Source organism: Marmota monax, unplaced genomic scaffold (assembly GCF_021218885.2).
Source record: "Marmota monax isolate L192 unplaced genomic scaffold, Marmota_monax_Labrador192_F-V1.1 WCK01_AAM20220418_F8-fsc00166, whole genome shotgun sequence".
Lineage (NCBI taxonomy): Eukaryota > Metazoa > Chordata > Mammalia > Rodentia > Sciuridae > Marmota > Marmota monax.
In genome coordinates, this window is record NW_026693344.1 from 844,227 (window position 1) to 864,197 (window position 19,971).

A 19,971-nucleotide genomic window follows, 5' to 3' on the forward strand; every position below is an offset into this window, starting at 1 on the left:
ACTAAAAGCTCTAAAAGGTTTGATAAATACCAGAAACAAGTCTAAATATATACATACCTTTCTTCTGATGTAGAATTAACATATTCCCTGACACAGAGGAGGGCAGCATCTCGACACATCTCTTTTAGGTCACTTCCTGAAAAGCCATCAGTTTCCTGGGCAACCTCTAGCAGGTCTACATGCCTATCCACCTTAAACAAACATGAAACGTGCTTAAGAAACAAATACAAAATATACTGCAAAGGAGGTTTCCAAACATCTGTCTCAGAGTTAAAGAAAGTTAAGCATATTGTCAAAGCAGAAACATTAAAAAGTACTTTCAAATTTTAGAATTTTTTTCAATAACCACAAAGTTTAGAAACTTGAAATTCAATTTTCATTATCATTTATCATGATAGAAGTTAGTTTACTGGATACACTGTGGAGTGATGAGGAAGAGTAGACATTCAAGCACTGTTGGGATTCACTTTTGAACTTCTAAAGAAGATATCAAATTGACATATTTTATAATATATTCAACATACTTGGCATAGAGCTTGCATTTTTAAGTCCAGAGTCCATTACAAAAACCAAAACACTCTATTTAACATTCGTTTTAAATGTGATGCTTTATTTTTAGTACTTACAGTTCTACTCTTCATCCTAAACTTATAGTCAAGTCAGTTAAGTCAAGGCCAAATAACAGCTTTGGGAGAATAAAAGCATCATCATAAACTTATGGATTAAAAAAAAATGAAAAAGAAGATATATTCATGACTACCACCATCTACATCTGCTCATGCTACGTTGCCAAGGATATATCCTAGTACCTCAGCCTCCCAAGTAGCTGGGATTATAAGCATGCATCACCTTGCCCAGCCATTAAGGCATTCTAAGGTTTTATAATAATAGCACTGGAAAGAGGGAAGAGATGTTATTAATTAGACTTTATGTATATATCTAAAAAATTGGGGGGTTACCACTAAGGCATACAAAGAGAATTTGTAGCTTTGAAATCAGGAGAGAAAGAGGAAAAAAGGGAGTAAGAAATGCAAGAGCAATACTAATGAACAAAGACTAGGGGGTAGGGGTAGAAAGCAAAGGCATGGGAAAGATTAAAATAAAAATAAACACAAATTTACCAGTAATCATCACAAATAGTATAAATCAGGAAATGACAAGATATTCTGTGTTTATGTTGTTTATGTGTATGTAGTAAAAATGTAGCTGAGGTCTGAAATTCACAACTATGCTAAAGAAAATAGGCTTTGTTTATATTTAAAAAGAAGTTTAAAGTTGAAAATGATATACAAAGCAAACACTGAGAGAAAGTTAATATAGTTCTAGTTACATCAGATCAAACATTTTTATGCAAAATGCTTAACTGGGATGAGAAATCATTACATAAAAAAATAATACACCAGAAGAGACAAAAACTCCCTGTACCTTTACATACCTAACATCATGGTCCCAAAACATAATTATGTAGAAAAATGGGCAAATTCACAATAATATTGGGATATTTTTAACATGTCTCATATATTGAAACATCAAAGAATAAATTCTTAGAGCTAGTTAAAATTTGCACCTGTGATCTAATGTACTTACATGTATTAGGACTCATACACCTGACCAGAACAACTTAGGACGAAAAGTTTACTTTGGGCTCACAGTTTCCGAGGCACAGTCCATGATCAGCCAACTCCATTGTTCTGGGGCCAAGATGAGGTAGAACGCATGGAGGAAAGAAATGGTGGAAGAAAGCTTCTCAGCTCGTGGCAGTCAGGAAGCAGAGATTGAGTTCGAGGTGCCAGGAACAAAATATAAACCCTAAAGGCATGCCCCCAGTGACCCATTTCCTTCAGTTATACCCTACCTGCCTATAGTCATCACAGAGTACAGTAGTCCTTTCAAATTATTAATTCATCAAGCAGATTAACCCACTCACTAGGTTATAGCTCTCGTAATCTAAGCATTTCACCTTTGAACATTCCCAATTTGCCTAACATGAGCTTTTTGGAGGGGATACTTCATATCTAAACTATAACGATACATAAACCTTGCAAACACATTACAGGAATTCAGCATATAATTTAAATATTAGTCCTTTTTGGTTATAGGGTTGTAAATGTTTTTCCAATGACTTGTTTTTCCACTTTGTTCATGTTATCTTGTCATAGAGAAGATTTAAGTCTGATATAGTCAAATTTGTCTATTCTCTTTGTAGTTTTCACTTTTTTGTTTCAGGGACTCTTCTTTGTACATCAACAGATACATACAAGGATCCAATTTCTTTACCATTTGTAATAGTAAAAAATAAATAACCTACACCTATGCAAATGTAAGGCATCTACTCTCAAATATTAATGAAACTGATATTCACTGTCAACTTCGGGAAAGTAGGTTAGATGGTGATAGGGGTGTGGGTAGAGATGGGTTGCTAAATTTGATCGAAATTTGAAAGAAGTTAGTTGTCTATCTATAACTTAAAAAAAAAGAAAGAAAGAAAATTCTAGAAGTTAGAAAAAAGCTTTTACGAGGTATTAGCACTTTTCTTTCATTGGGGGGAAGGCGTGAGGAAAGTACCAAACAGCAGCAGACTTTTAAACTTTAAATAGCCAGGTCTGAGTGCCTGAACTTGCCTTTTCATTTTACTTCATCCTCCACGGAGTTCAATCACTTGGAGTGCCTACTTCACTTCTTTAAGCCAAAGAGAGGTATCCAGGCATCATGGGTGACTGGAGTGCCTTAGGCAAACTCCTTGACAAGGTCCAAGCCTACTCCACTGCTGGAGGGAAGGTGTGGCTGTCTGTTCTCTTCATTTTTCGAATCCTGCTACTGGGGACAGCAGTTGAATCAGCTTGGGGTGATGAGCAGTCTGCCTTTCATTGCAATACCCAACAACCTGGTTGTGAAAACGCCTGCTACGACAAGTCTTTCCCAATCTCTCATGTGCGCTTCTGGGTCCTGCAGATCATATTTGTGTCCGTACCCACACTCTTGTACCTGGCTCATGTGTTCTATGTGATGAGAAAAGAAGAGAAACTGAACAAGAAGGAGGAGGAGCTCAAAGTTGCCCAAACTGATGGGGTAAACATGGAGATGCACTTGAAGCAGATTGAAATAAAGAAGTTCAAGTATGGAATCGAGGAGCATGGTAAAGTGAAGATGCGAGGAGGGCTGCTGAGAACCTACATCATCAGTATCCTCTCTTCAAGTCTGTCTTCGAAGTGGCCTTCTTGCTGATCCAGTGGTACATCTATGGATTCAGCTTGAGTGCTGTCTACACTTGCAAAAGAGATCCCTGCCCACATCAAGTAGACTGCTTTCTCTCTCGCTCCACAGAGAAAACCATCTTCATCATCTTCATGCTGGTGGTGTCCTTGGTGTCTCTTGCCTTGAATATCATTGAACTCTTCTATGTCTTCTTCAAGGGCGTTAAGGATCGTGTGAAGGGAAGGAGTGATCCTTACCACGCTACCACTGGCCCACTGAGCCCCTCAAAAGACTGTGGATCTCCAAAATATGCTTATTTCAATGGCTGCTCTTCACCAACCGCTCCCCTGTCACCTATGTCTCCTCCTGGGTACAAGCTGGTTACTGGCGACAGAAACAATTCTTCATGCCGTAATTATAACAAGCAAGCAAGTGAGCAAAACTGGGCTAATTACAGCGCAGAACAAAACCGAATGGGGCAGGCAGGAAGCACCATCTCTAACTCCCACGCCCAGCCTTTCGATTTCCCGGATGACAACCAGAATTCTAAAAAAATCGCTGCTGGACATGAACTACAGCCACTAGCCATCGTGGACCAGCGACCTTCAAGCAGAGCCAGCAGCCGTGCCAGCAGCCGACCTCGGCCTGATGACCTGGAGATCTAGATCAGGCTTGAGCATCAAAATTCCTCTAACTGTGGAGAAGAAAAAAGGTGCTGTAGAAAGGGCACCCTAGGTGTTAATTTTGTTCCAGTTGGAGGTGGTACTCAACAGCCTTAGTCATGAGGCTTAGAAAACAACAAAGACTTTAGAATATGTAGGTTCATCAGGGGGTGTCTGGGATAGGTGGGTGGAGAGGGAGGGGATAAGGGAGGTACATGTGGAGATTTAACGTAGTGAATTCAAAGAACTTAATTTCTAAAGCAGAGTTGCATTAGGTGATACATAGGTAAGGGCTTTTTCTCCCCAACGTATACCCCTAAGAATGGTTCTGTGTATGTGAAAGAGTGGGTGATCATTGTGGCTAAATATTTTTAAAATTTTTGTTGTACCAAGAAACTGAAATAGCTTTGGCCAGGAATAAATACTTCCTGAACATTTTATTTCTTTGCAACAAGAAAAAGACAGAAGATTGTTCTTATGTCCCTGCTAAAACATTCTATTGTTAAAATTTGCACTTTGAAGGTAAACTTTCAATCCTCCAGGTGTCAAAGGACTTGTGCTACTACTTTTTTTTTTTTTTTTTTTTTAAATTCTTGGTAACAACTGAAAGTTCAGACAAGGCCCACAGAAAAAGGTGTTCCATGCATTTGCCATCCATACAGGAGTATTTTTTTTTGCATCCACTTTCATCATATCATTGCCATCACTTTTCTTCATTCCTCAACTACTATTCACATTCATTTAATGGTTTCTGTAAACATTTTTAAAACAGTTGGGATGTCACTTAGCATGCTTTTTCTTTGATTTAGTGTCAGGGAAGCAAGCCATGCTCAATATTTAACAATCACTTGTATGTGTATGTGTGTGGAAGAGTGTGTTTAATTTCTCATGTATTGGTACAAGCAGATTCAGTATAAACTCACAAACACAGATTTGAAAATAATGCACACACAGTGTTCAAATTTGAACCTTTCTCATGGATTTTGTGGTGTGGGCCAATATGGTGTTTACATTATATAATTCCTGCTGTGCAAATAAAGCACATTTTTTTTTTCCTAAAATGTTTTTCCCCATGTATTCTATTATGGATACTGGTTTTGTTAATTATGATTTTTTCTTTCTTTCTTTTTTTTTTTTTTTTTAGAATGTAGCAGTAATGCTATTACTGAGATGAATGATTTCCTTTTTCTGAAATATAATCATTGATGCTTGAATGATTGAATTTTAGTACTGTAAACAGGCTTTAGTCATTAATGTGAGAGAATTAGAAGAAATGCTTAGATTGGACTATTAAGTGTACCTAAATGAATTTTGCAGTAACTGGTATTCTTGATTTTTGTCCTACTTACTACACATTAATTCAGAACTTGTATTCTCTTATGAGGTTGACAGTCTTTTGGAGTGACCAGCAACTTTGATGTTTGCACTAAGATTTTATTTGGAATGCAAGAGAGGTTGAAAGAGGTTCAGTAGTGCACATGAAACTAATTTATTTGAACTATATGCTGAAGACATCTACCAGTTTCTTCAAATGCTTTTTTAAACTCATCACAGATGATTGGTGAAAATGCTGAATATCATCATACTATTCTTCTTGCACATCAGCTACACAAACAGTTTTGAACAATGAAAATACTAATGTGTTTGACATTCCATGTTAAACTACTGTCATGTTCAGCTTCATTGCATTTAATGTAGACCTGGTCCATCAGATCTTGTGTTCTGGAGAGTGTTCTTTATTCAATAAAGTTTTAATTTAGTATAAAGGAAAAAAAAAGAAAATTCTAGTCATGGGGGAGCAAGTTAGTTAACAGAGAAAGCATAGCCTAATGATTCAGAGAAAGGTTCCATCACTTCTTTGTGTGATTCTGAACAAATTTTTATATAACTCTCTGGGTTTCAGTCTCCTCAACTATAAAACAGAACTAATATGTACTCCTTGTAGGACTGAGTAATATATAAAACAAGGCACAATTCACAACAGTGCTGGTATATAACAAGCACTCCAAAAGTACTCCCCCCCCGCCTTTTTTTACTGTAGAATAATAGACATTAGACAAATCATGAATGGAAATTCTTTTCATTAAGCAATAAAGCCAATTCCCAAATTAAAGGTTTTTGAGAACTGGTAACAATATTAGAGCATATTAAGAGACTTCTAAAATAACTTGAAAGAAAAGCACTTGTTTATATAGGTATTTACTTTACCTAAAATTAACTGTACACTTAATATGCATATTACTCTAAGTAGTTTACATACAAAAATCTAATTAAATTCTCAAAATGATTTCATTAGATTGTTGGCATCTAATTTCCAAATGGAAAAAAAAAATGAGGCATAAATATACTGAATAGTATGACCAAGCAGGGAATGGTCAAGCCAGAATATGGGAGACTCTCAGATCTGTCTCTGAAGCCCATGCTTGTTAATTATTTCTGTTTAAATTCAGATAAGTTTGTATAGGGGAAAAAAGTGACCTCCTTACTTTACAGTCAGACATGATACTTTTATTATATAAATTTTATTAGCGTTAATTCTTTTTACCCTTAAAATTTTAAGCCAAAACTACTACCCTACTTTAAAAACTTATTTATTTTATTTGGTACTAGGGACTGGACCCAAGGGAGCTTCACCACTGAGCTACAGCCCCAGACCTTTTAATTTTTTAAATTTTGCAGGGATTTGCTATATTGCCCAGGCTGGCTTTGAACCCTCTTGCCTTAGCCTCCCAAGTAGTTGGGATTACAGGTGTGTACCACTGCACCCAGCTTACCCTTTCTTTTTAAAAGAAAGCAAATAATGTTATGGAATATCTATTAACAAAGAACTGTAAGAGTGGAACACAGGATCATTTTAAGAGTATCAATCTTTTCTTCAGAGAAGATAAACTCAAAAAATATAAAAGTCTGCTACTTTTTTTTTTTCAATAAACGCTTATTTATTCAGTAATGTAAAAACAGCAATGGTACTCACTTGTGCTACTGATGTGAAGCATCTTTTAAAAAAAAAAAGTAAATAAATTTTTCATATTTTATTGAAGGAGCAATCTGCCTTCAGCATATAAATACTAGCTAGTAGGAAATGAGATGCTCCCATGTCAGCAATTATCTGGAGAACACTCATATTTTGCATCATAAAACTGGTTAGAGACTAATCATTTGTGCTTTCATGAATAAGAAACAGAATGCTAAAAACTTCCTGCGCCCATGACAAATGTAATTCTAAAAGAATTTCCAAAGACATTACTGTTAAAAAAAAAAAAATCACACAAAACACTACTGAAACAGAAATCAAAATGTTAAATTAGAAGAGTAATTCCTTAAATTAAATGAGACAAAGAGCTTAAATTTCATCATTTACACTGTTGATATATATTTAAATATATAAATCATCTACATTATCTATATCTTTACTAGATACATACATGTGGTTTAAAAACATGGTTAACTTTCAGTTACGCAATACAATATCTCATTACATTTTTTTAAAGTTAAATAATTTATACTGATAATCTGATATCTCTGCAAAGTTGTCAAGAACTATCTCCTAACATCTGTTCAATTTCTAGGCACAATATAGTCGACCTATCTCCTCTGTTTATTTCTCCTGCTGATGTCTATTCTTGAGAAAGATTTATAAACTGTGTTTTATCTAAATAGTACTGCAACTACACAATATATTTCTGAAAGCAGTTACCAAATATTCAATTAAAAGGCAAAATGTAATTTGCATTTTTATCTAAGACAGGAATTCCTTACTAATATGGAAGATTTAGGAATTTCTCTGAAATCAAACAAAATATTCCATGAAGTATGTTGCTTTCTTAGGAAAGACTAGAGCTTTTATCTCATTCTTAAAAGACTCTACCACTCCCAAAATGGTTAAAACCATGGATCTGTAATCTTTGTAATTTATTCTGATCTTTGTAATTTGATAGGTTCTTTAATCTTTTTCACAGAGTACATATTACTGTTCTGCTTTAAGTAAGTGGCCCAAATTCATGTGTCAGAAACTTAATCCTCACCTCAGTAGTATTGAGACCTCATGAGATTGGAGCCCTCAAGAATGGTTTAATGTTGGGCTGGGGTTGTGACTCAGCAGTAGAGTACTCACCTAGCAAGTACGAGGCCCTAGGTTCTAGCCTCAGTACCACATAAAAATAAATAAATAAAGGTATTGTGTACAACTACAACTAAAAAATAAATAAATAAATATATATATATATATATATATATATATATATATATATATATAAAAGAATGGTTTAATGTCACCATGGGAGTGGGTAAGTTACTGAGTCTGCAGGCTGTTAGAGAGATCCACCACTCATACTTTTACTTTTCCACATGTGTTCAATTGCCCTTCTGCTTTTCTGCCATTATATACAGTATGAAAGCCCTCACTATCCACTGTCACCATGCCTTTAGACTTCCCAGGTTCCAGAACTGTGAGCTAAATAAGCTTCTGTTATAGCAATGGAAAAATGACTAAAACAGTTATTCTGATATACTTTAGAACCCTGCTGAAACATAAGGAAGAATTAATCAGAAAGAATATTTGCTATGGGATAGAAAGATTTAACACCAAGAAGATCTCAATTCTCTTGAATAATTATCCACTAAAAATATTAACATTTTTCCCTCCAAAAGACAAACTGATTTTAAACTTCATGAAAAATAAATAAATAAATAAATGGAATAGGAATAAATAAATAAATAATAGGGATAGGAAAGCAACATGGGGTAGTCCCACTAGATATTATAACTTATAAAGCGACAATAATTAAAACAGTGTGTTGCCAGTGTACACAAACACAAAAGACCAATGACCTGAATTCAAAGTCCAAAACACAGCCAAAATGTGAAAATTCAATAAAGAAAAAGATGGCCTATTCAATAATTGGTGTTGGGACAAATGAATTCCCATCTTTTTTTTTTTTAAATATTTTTTAAATCATAGTTGGACACAATATCTTTATTTATTTTTATGTGGTGCTGAGGATTGAACCCATTGCCTCACCTGTGGGAGGCGGGCGCTCTACTACTGAGCTACAGTCCCATGAATTCCCATCTTAAAAAAAATAAAATAAAAGCAAATTTGGATTCATACTGCACATTACCTATTCAGATAAATTCCAAATACAGCAAAGATTTACTTACTTACTTATTAATTTGAACCCTCTGAACTACATCCCCAGCTCTTTTTTGTCCTTTTTTTCCCCCCAATATTGAGAATTGAACCCAAGGCCTTACATGTGCTAGGTAAGCACTCTACAACTGACCTACATTCCCAGTCCATCTCGTCTTTTTTTATACATTTTCAAATTTGAACAAATTTAAAAAAAAATTCTTTTCAATTTTGAGATAGTCTCAAAAGTTGCCCAGGCTAGCTTTCCTTGCACTCATGCTCCTCCTGCCTCAGCCTCCCAATAGCTGGGATTATAGATGCATGCCACCATATCTAGCCCCTTATACCCAATATTTAAATATAAAACATAAAACCACAGCCACCATGATATTATATATCTCCTGATGGAAGAATATAATCTCACCTAAGAAGTAGTTCTGTCCTGTCTTTTCTATCAACCTGAACTTAAATATTACCAGTCTCCTAACCCAACTACCAAATTTAGAGGGTAACTGTCTGTATAAACAGCAAAATCTGACTGTGGAAAACAATTCAAAAGGGAGGGGGAGAAAAAAAAAAAAAAGGAAGAAGAGAAATGAAACTTTAGTTTATACATTAAACAAGACTTAAAAAAAAGTACCAAATAACTGCAAATTATGAACTCAATATAGATAATCAAGTCAAACAAAAACCGTTAAAAAAAAATCAAGACATTTAGGAGACAAAAATTTGAACAGATTAGACAATGATAACTAAATTTTTGTTAGATGGAATATTAACAAGGTTAGATTTTTTTTTAAAAGAAGCAATACAAATAAAATATTTACAGATGTAATACAATGGGAAATGTGGGAAGTTAGGAAGTGAGATATGAAAGGAGAAGTAGATACAGAACCGATGGGTTCAAGGAAGGAAGGAAGCCACAGACATACAAATATCCTGAACTAGGGAAATCTATTTTAGTTTCTTAGTTTTAGTATTGAGTTCAAACAGTGAGTTTAGATATCAAAAATATATTTGGGGGCTGGGGATGTGGCTCAGTGGTAGAGAACTTGCCTAGCACATGTGAGGCACTGGGTTCGATCCCCAGTACCACATTTTAAAAAAACAAAATAAAGGTATTGTGTCCATCTACAACTAAAAATATTTTTAAAGTAAAAATTAAAAAATATATATTCAGGTTGACAGAGAGAGGAGATAGGACTTCTTAGGTGAAATTATATTCTTCCTTCAGGAGATATACAATATCTTGATGGCTGTGATTTTGTTTTACTTTAAAAATAAAATTATTAAAATTAAAATATATGGAGTTTTAGAAAAACAAGTAACAAGAACTTAGAAAATATGGAAAATTCTTTTGTAAACCTGAGAAGAGAAAAGGATCTTTTAATTTATATTTAAAACCCAGAAGCCATTAACAGGGGAAAAATTATCAATAAAATCAAAAGACAAACTTGGAAACTTTGTCAAATCATACAAAGAACAAATCTCCCTAATACAGAATTTCTACAAATCTTTATAAAAAGGAACAATTCAATAGAAAATGAGTGAGGCTAATGCAGGAGGATACAGGTTTGAAGCCAGCCCCAGCAATTTAGCAAGACTGTACACAACCTAGTGACACCCTGTCTCAAAATAAAAAATAAAAAGGGCTAGGGATGAGGCTCAGGGGTTCAGTGCTCCTGGGTTTGGTCTCCTGGGTTCAGTTCTTGGTACAAAAAAAATGGGGGGCGGGAGCGTGGAGGGATTTATAGGGGGAAAAAAAAAGTCAAACTCCTCTTAAAAATATACAGCAATACTCACTTCATCTCTAAAGAATGCAAATTAAAACTTTAATGAGATAACTATTTTCTAACCCATCATGTTGGCACAAAATTCTATAACATTCTTTGCCGAAGCTATAAGAGGTACTCCAATATTGCCAGTATGAGAATAAACTTTCACAGACAATTTGGCAAGAGCTACCAAAACAGAAAGAAATACCCTGTCCTTAGATTTAGCGATTTCTCTTCTGTAAAAATTTGCTTTACTAATATTCTGGTACAAGGTTATTCAATGCAATATTTTTATAATAATGAAAGACTAGAATCAACCTGAATGTCCTTCAATATGGCACTGATTAAAAGCATTACATTGTAGTTATACAACAGAATTCCAGCAGTATAAAGAGAGAGAGAGCAGAATAAGGAAAATATATGCTAATATGGAAAGACCTCAAAGATAAGAAAGCAATGACCAGAATAGTGAAATGACTTGTTAACATGGTTTATATTTTTTAAAAAAGGAGGAATAACAGTATATTTTAATTTGCTTATAAAGACATAACAACAAATTCAAAGTACAGAATACAAGGAAGGGAGAATTTTCCCTGTATACCATTCAATATATGTATTTTAATGTTTGAAACATTTGACTATATGGTCTATTAAAAAAAACCAAAAAACCTTAAATACAAAAGATATTGAAGGGGCTGGGGTTGTAGCTCAGTGGTAGAGCACCTGCCTCACATATGTGAGGCACTGGGTTCAATTCTAAGCACCACATAAAAATAACAAAGATTTTTTTAAAAGATATTGAAGATTTCTCTTAAATCTAAATTCCAACTTCAAAAAATATTTCAACTAAGTAGAAACAAGACGCAAAACAAAAATTTATTTTCTTTACAAAAATAAATGTTCTTATGTAACCATAAATGGTCTAAAAAATATCAAAGAGTATTAATACAAAAACATGAGGCTCACCTTAACTAGTTCAAAGGTACTGAGTTACAGGAGCAAACTACAGTTTTACAGTAATTTTCATCAAGTTCGAAATTACATGATTTTCAGACACCTCATTCGTTCCTCTTTAAAATAAGTTTATGAACATAAACACCACATTATAGAATGAGGAAAAATGATTTTCTACTTACATTTTCATTTTTCAAGATGAGCTTCAAGATTGCTTCTCTTTGTTTTAGAGCCTAAATGCAGAATAATTTCAGTTAGCTTTTTTTTTAAAGGACCAATTAGTTTTCCTAATTCTTCTTCCCTTGTGAACTATGTGATGATACCTAAACAAAATGACAGAAACTTTCTGTACATAGTGGCACATGACTGTCATCCCAGCAACATCCCAGCACATGACTGTCATCCCAGCGTAGGAGGATGGCAAGTTTGAGGGCAGTCTCAGCAACTTAGTGAAACCTCTCTCAACTTAAAAAGGCGGGGCAGAGTACTGGTGATATCGCTCAACGGTACAGCATCCGGAGGTTCAATCCCCAGTACTAACAAATAAATAAATAAATGAAACAGAAACTCTGGTAGAGATCAAAGCAAGATCTTATTTTGATACTCTACAGTAATCATCTGTGGTTATGCCACTGAATTCCATTTCTTATTCTGTATCCCCAGTGCCTATAATGTATGGGAAAGAATATGCCCTTAATATTTACTGAATGAGTGAAGGAATATCTAAGACTACAATGTGTTTCCCATATAACTCTACAATCTTCCTTACGAAATTTATGAAAACTCACTACTACCCTAAAATTGAGAGGTACTGAGGAAAGGGGGTTACTAGGAATCAAACCCAGGGGTGCTCTACCTCTGCGTTAAATCTCCAGCTCTTTTCATTTTATTTTTGAGACAGGCTAAATTCACCAGACTGGCCTCAAATCTGTAATCCTCCTGCTTCAGCCTTCAGAGTAGCTAGGATTATAGAAATATACTATTGCACCTGGATGCCATAAGATTTTTTTTTTTACCAGTAACTGGAGGTTGGGGCAACACTTACCTCTCCTCCATTTAACATAAAATGTCCACGTTCACTAACACTTATCAGTGAATTTTTATTTAGTTCCAATGATTTTCCCCCAGTGATACCTCACATTATTATATTAGAAACTACACTTAGGGAATATTTATATAGATTTTTTAAAATATTTTTAGTTGTAGATGAATATAATAACTTTATTTTGTTTATTTATTTATGTGGTACTGAGGATCGAACCCAATGCCTCACACATGCTAGCAAAGTGCTCTACCACTGAGCCACAATCCCAGCAAAGGTTTTGAAAGAAGTTGACGTCAGTTTAGATTTTTAGAATTATGACAGAATTCATCCTTAATCCTCTTGAACCACTGACAAAAAAACGCTCATTACAATGATCCTCAAATGAAATTACCTGAAAAACCAAATAAAACTCTACAGTTTCTGTAATTCACATGTATTGAGTAATGAAGGTTCACTCGGTATGTTATGTGATCACCAATAACTACTTCTGTTAATAACCATTTTATTTGAATAGGAGTTTTAAGTTAAGGTTACACTTTGACACTGTAGTTAAACAGGAAAGAAAATCCTCTAATATATGTGCATATTCATTTAAAACAGAATGAAAAGGAAGTAATGAAGTTCCAATTTCTATGTTATCCATACACAAATTTATAACAAATTTGATGAAATCTGTTACAAATTAGTCTGATAACATATAATACATTATAACTTCAAAAAAGAATACTTTCCATGTTGTACTCTAAGTTCTATACGCTTGGTATATAAAAACCTTTCTTTTTCTATTGGGCTACAAGGTATTTTCTATTATTTGATAAATACTATTCATCAAAACCTCTGTTGTCCATGGGACTCCAACTGAATTACTGATAAAAGTCAGTAATCTTGGGATTCAGAATTACAGGAAAACTAATTTACTTTAAAATGTCTTGCTTACAAAATATAAAACATTCCTGCATAAAGCATATGATGTTAAACTTGGTTACAGTCAACCTTTCCAGGTTTATCTCTATTTTCCTTGGTATCTAACAGAACTACCCCTAAAACTCACTCAAACTATGACTGCACACCTTCCTGCCTTTGTTCATTCTGGTAGGAGGAACCCTTATTTTATTTGCCTGTTAAATTCCTACCATCCTTCAACATCCAACTGGATTCCGTAAATCCAAGGGCTCCATAGACAAAATTATTAGTTTTCATCAGATTCTCATGGTTCTTTGAACATACCTTTGTAAAACATGTTAACATTATTTATGTTGTCTGCTTTCCCAGTAACCCAAAGTTCTTTTGAGAAAAAGGGCAATGTTTCATTCACCAGAACCAGCAAGTATCTGACAAATATTAATACTTGGTAAGTATTCATCATACTAAATATAATTTATGCTCTCCTATATCAAGTTTTTTAAAAAATCTCTTCATTGATTTATCAGGTAATTTTCAAATATAGTAACTAAATATGTGCATATTCTCTGAGGAACCAGAAGTACCAGAGATTCTAACTGTAGCAAATACTTTATCAGACTAATTTTACAGAGTCACAATCATCAAACTTTAGAAGGCCAATTTTTACTGCAACAAACTGATATGATAAGCTTCAGAATATAAATGGGACATTTTATATTTTAGTCATGGATTACAAATGAAATTATATATATTTTTACAACCAAACCTGAAAGAAATAAAAACTAACTATAAGTGTAACATGTTGACTATATGGAACATATCTTCTACCATGGAAATCTGTTTTTTTCTTTTTTCTTCAATATGAAGACATACAAAATTCAATATTTTAAGATTCTCTGCAGAATTTAAAGGGTATCAAAAAGTTATAATCATCTATTTGAGGTTACATCTTAACTAACCAAAAAAAAAAAAAAAATGCTAGAAAGAAGGCAGTAATGGTTCAACATGAGCCACAAATTTGCATTCAGTTAAGTATATATAATACTTTAGCTTTGGGAATTAGTATCCAGTCAGAGAGAAGCACTGATTACATTTACCAATAATTAATCAAAACCAAGTAGTTCTTCATGCTAGGCCTTCAGAATAAAATAAGTATTTAACATTTTTCCCCCAATTTTATTCTATGCTAATCTAAAAATATAATTTAAGATTTTTTAACATATCTTCCTAAAGTAAATCATTAAAATAACTAGGCAAATATGATGTAATTATATTCTTGGAAGAGGAGCAAAACCCACTGATCTTAGGGTAAAAAGAAAAAAAAGCAAAGAAGAGAGAGGAAAGCTCAAAGAAGCAATTGTGGAATTTCCTGCTCCATTACTTCTCTGCCTGTCATAAATGAGTCCTATGAAACAAAACATTGCTTCTTTAAAAATCACAGAAAGACTTGTTTAAAAGGTGAATATTTAACTGTTTTATAAATCAAGAGCACTTACAGGCTGGTTGATATGAAATCTTGTAGGCATTCTTCTCATTATAGCTGAGTCAAGGTCCTGAGGACGATTAGTAGCTCCCATTACTATGACCTAAATACAGAAAGAAACACAAGGTATTAAATATATCAATAATAACCTTTGAGGTTATTATTACTAGGACTTAGAAGGTAAAGAAAATTAAGTGGTTTTTAAACTGAATCCTTTAAGAATTCTAGTTTTAATCTAGTATTACTCAAGTATTTATAGAAAAAAGTAAAGTTAATCCTAAATAAAATAATAGCCAATCTGAAAAGATTCATGCATTTCATTGAATGTCTAGTAACTAAAACATGTACTGTTCAGTTGCAAGTGTCATTATTAAAGAATTATAAAGATTTTTTAGAGGGTTGTTGTATTTTACAAAATACTTACCTTAAATATAGTTTGGGAATATAGACAGTGGGGGATCATGTCCTTTAATAATAATATGAAGAGAATCAATTCTCCACAAGTATGAGGATTCTGAAAATATACTTTTTTCCCTCTAGATTTCACATCATTGTCTTTATAGACTATCAGCATTGTAGGCAATATCTTCTCAAAGCTAAATATAAAGTCAGGCACAGTGGTGCACGCCTATAATCTCAGCGGCTCGGGAGGATGAGGCAGGAAGATTGCAAGTTCAAAGTCAGTCTCAGCAAAAGCGAGGCACTAAGCAACTCAGTGAGACCCTGTCTGTAAATAAAATACAAAATAGGGCTGGGGATGTGGCACAGTGGTCGAGTGCCTCTGAGTTCAATCTCCGGTACCAGAAAGAAAGAAAGAAAGAAAATAGAAGCTTTAAAAAAAAAAAAAAAAGTTAAACATAAAGCAATCCAATTCTAAAAAAAGAGAAGAGTAAAAGGAAACAACAAAATGCTGTGTAGTGGGCTAGGTAGAGCAATTGCCTAGCATGTATGAGGGGAAAATAAAAGAATTTTTAATACCAAAGAAAAAAATTGTTGGTGGCCCTATCAAATTCTGGGTCTATATCACTTAATTTATAAAGGATGTGGAAAGTAGAAAAAAACTAAACCTTAAGACACAAACAAAACAACTATTCAGAAGTACATCTCTGAATCGGGGGGATCAATACTTGGGTATAATCTAGTAATAGCATACATCTGCTATCCAAAATGAAGTTTATTGGTATTTATGGAAACATATTTCTCTATTCTTATTTCTGTGCAACATAACTCCCAGGCCAAGTTAAAATATCTACCAAATCTTATATTTTACTCATTGTGGTTTTGTTTGTTTGTTTTGTTTTGTTTTGTGTGTGTGGTACTAGGGATTAAATCCAGGACCTTGAACATGCTAGGCAAGCTCTCTACCCCTGAGCTACCTCTCCAGGCCTCTACTTCTACTCTTCACATTAAAATTATCTTTTCTCTGATAACAGATGGAGCCCAGTATCCTAACTACCTTTCCAGTATATGGTTACAACAGAAATAAATATAGTAAATTACCCAAAGAAAATCATCACTGTAAATGGAAACCTTAGCAACTGAGGACACATTCTCATGGGGTTTTTTTTGGTACCACAATTGAACCCAGGAATACTTAACTTCTGAGCCACATCCCCAGCCCTTTTTATTTTGAAACAGAGTCTCACTAACTTGTTTAGGGCTTTGCTAAATTGTTGAGGCTGTCCTTGAACTTGTGCTCCTCCTTCCTCAGCCTCCCAAATCACTGGGATTGCAGGTGTGTGTCATTGTGCTATAGGAGGGTTTTTGCTTTGAGTCACAGATTTAGATCTGATTATTTTAAATGTGAACAGATAAAGAACTTTATAATCTGTTTTAAGACTTTTTAAAAGTTATCTTAGAAGATGGGTTTATTTTGCTGCTTAAATACTAAAAAATTAATATTGTTTCCCGTTTTGAATTCTTAGCTCATTTGTACTGAATAGGATTAATGTGTTAAGATTCTGTCTTTATCCTTAAAATCACTTTTTAACATTTGCTTCTTTGAGTGAAGGTGTAAGTATCTACAATCACTCGTGTTTTATCATCATGAAAGTCCTTTATATAACTAGATTGCTTTGAATTCCTTGATTCTGTTTTCTAGCACTTCACCTTACTAGTGGGTTTTTTGTTTGGTCTTAGGCTACTTATTACCTAGAATGTTTCTTAAAATGTTACCCATTTTTAATTTTTTTTTCAAATATTTTCTTTTTTATTCATTTATTTTTATGTGGTACTGAGGATCAAACCCAGGGCCTCGAATGTACGAGGCAAGCGCTCTACCGCTGAGCCTCAACCCTAGTCCCTCAAATATTTTCTCAACTACAATATCTTTTATGATTTTCTGCGACTCAGTATAGTCAGTATTCAATAAGCTACTCTATATCACTTGTAATTTCTCTTTTGATACTTGATATGTAAAAATATTTATGTATTCTTTATCTTATGCAGTTAATCCATTTAATCACTTGTTTGGTAGAATTTTTTTTCTTTTTCATTAATTTTATCAATTGTAAGATGCCAGTAAAGAAAAATGGGGATGAGCATCAATACTGGATTCTAGGGTCACTTAATCCAAGCATGGAGATTCATTACATTGTGAAGCTAACATTTCCTAAATTTATATTTGTATATATATTTTTCCTCCAGGTGACAAACTTGCTTAGTTAGTTAAAAGTAATTGAGATCTGAGAAATTCATATGAAAGTAAAATATATCTAAAGGGAGGGAAAGGGCAAATAGTGAGAAATTATACTGGCCAAATTATATTATTTATTGTGTGCATATATGAAGGTGTAACAACAAATGCCACCATTTTGTACAACTATAATGAACCAACAAAAAATACGGAAAAAGTAAAGTAACATGTCTAAAATTTTTATTTAAAATTATTAATATCAATTTTAACCCCCTCAACACACAATAAAAGTTTTCTTTTTTAAAAAAAGGTTCTGAACAGAGGTATGAAAAATTGTTCTATATGTGTAATAAGATGCATTCCGCTGTCATGTATTTAAAAAATAAAACCAATTAAAAAAAAAAAGACAAATGTTAAAATGAAAAAAAAAAAAGGTTCTGGAGTTTAATATAATAGCAACATCTTCTATTGGCTCTTCAAATCAAAACTCATCATAATCAAAAAAGCAATTGCTATCAATGGAATAAGGACTCATTGTTCTGCAAACTCAGTTGTGCTGTATCAGAACTATCTAGACCTCCTCAGCTCAAGGTTTTAATTTTTGAAATATAATCTCATAACAAGTTAAAATATCTATCAAATCTTATATTCTACTTCTATTCTTTGCTTATTTTTGCAATAATGGGGATTAAACCCAGGGCTAGACAAGCAGTTCTAGAGTATGCTATATCCAAATGACTAAATATTCTCTGCCCTAAATAGATGAACACTATATTCTGAAATTAAAATGTTTTCTCTCAAATGGGTTGTCTGAGTTAAATTGTCTGAGTTAAACACTATTGTGAAATTTATGTTGTGCTTTTTTCAATAGAGCTAAAGATTATTTCAAAATCTCATAAAAAATACACTTTTCATAAAGGCAATTTAGGACATGTGGCCTAATTTTCTTCTTCAAATTGATGTGGTTCAGAATTTTAATTTATGGTAATGTGGTGAACTTTAAGAGACTCTTAAAGCCCTGTGGCAACAAGACATATAAGAATAATAAAATATAAAAATATCTCAAACAAATTAATCTGGAGTCAGTACAATGGCATGTGTCTATAATACCGGCTTCTTGGGAATTGAGGCAGGAGAACTGCCAAGTTCAAGGCCAGCTTCAGCAACTTAGTGATGCCCTCTCTCAAAATGTAGAATAAAAAAGCAGTGGGGGATGTAGCTCCCCAAGGTTCAAGCCCCAGTACTACCAAAATAATGATAATGATCTTTAAGTCTGCCAATAAAAGAAAGAAAGAAAGAAAGAAAAAAGGAATTGAGGCCATCAGTAAAGCCTATGCATAAAGAAAGTAAGCAAAAGTAGAAGTTGACCAAATACCCTATAGACACGTATAAAACCTAGAATGTATGGTATGTATTGAATATCTTTCAGGTTATAACACCTTATTAGAGCACACTCTACCTGAAGCCAGGACTCATTACATACTACATGCTCAAAAAGTGGTCAAATGTTAGAAAATTCACTTAGTAAAAGCATGCCTTCATGGGGAGGGGGTGGTATATATGCACACAAAGTTCTTCAGATTTCACAATTTGTAGCCAGGTAACATGCTGGATCTTGGAATTTACATATTTGGGTTATTTTTTGTTTTCTTCTTCTTCTTCTTCTTCTTCTTCTTTTTTTTTTGGTACTGGGGTTTGAACCTAGGGGCACTTAACCACTGGGCCACACTCCCAGCCCCTTTTTATATTCTATTTATAGAGACAGGGTCTTGCTAAATTGCCAAGGCTGGCTTAGAACTCACAATCCTCCTGCCTCAGCATCCCAAATTGCTGGGATTAAAGGAGTGGGCCACTGGGCCTGGCGTGAATTTACATACCTGTGTAGGGGAAAAAAAAAAAATCCAGCAGAAGGCAAATACAAAATTTCCTTTGAGCAACAAACCTTCAACTTGAGTTTCAAAGAATTCACAAAGTTCTATCAAATAAAGTATCCACTAAATAGCAACAACAACAACAAAATGCTATAAACTCAAACTACAAATGACAGAAAGTCACAAGAATGTAGACGTACAGAGTCATATGTTAGATTTAAAATTATAAAATCAGTATGTTAATATATTTTTATGGAGTTATAAATCTATGCCAGGCACCTTTTAAGGCGCTGTACTCAGACTGGTTCCTTACAACAATT

At 33.8% G+C, this 19,971-nt stretch overlaps 2 protein-coding genes across 2 annotated transcripts in view; one reads left to right on the top strand and one right to left on the bottom strand.

The window, feature by feature from the left end:
• Atad1 (ATPase family AAA domain containing 1) overlaps nt 1-19,971 on the bottom strand; it is a 49,121-nt gene that overhangs the window by 3,661 nt on the left and 25,489 nt on the right. Inside the window, exons 7-9 of the mRNA XM_046456815.2 lie at nt 15,159-15,248; nt 11,897-11,947; nt 58-191 (exon numbers count right to left, since the gene is read on the bottom strand). Coding sequence (XP_046312771.1) covers nt 58-191; nt 11,897-11,947; nt 15,159-15,248 — 275 coding nt within the window. The remainder of the gene's footprint in view (nt 1-57; nt 192-11,896; nt 11,948-15,158; nt 15,249-19,971) is intronic.
• LOC124101094 (gap junction alpha-1 protein-like) lies at nt 2,490-8,082 on the top strand. Its single transcript, XM_058583232.1, is given in 2 exon segments — nt 2,490-3,186; nt 3,189-8,082. Coding segments are annotated over 2 exon segments (1,149 nt in total). The 5' UTR covers nt 2,490-2,709; the 3' UTR covers nt 3,861-8,082.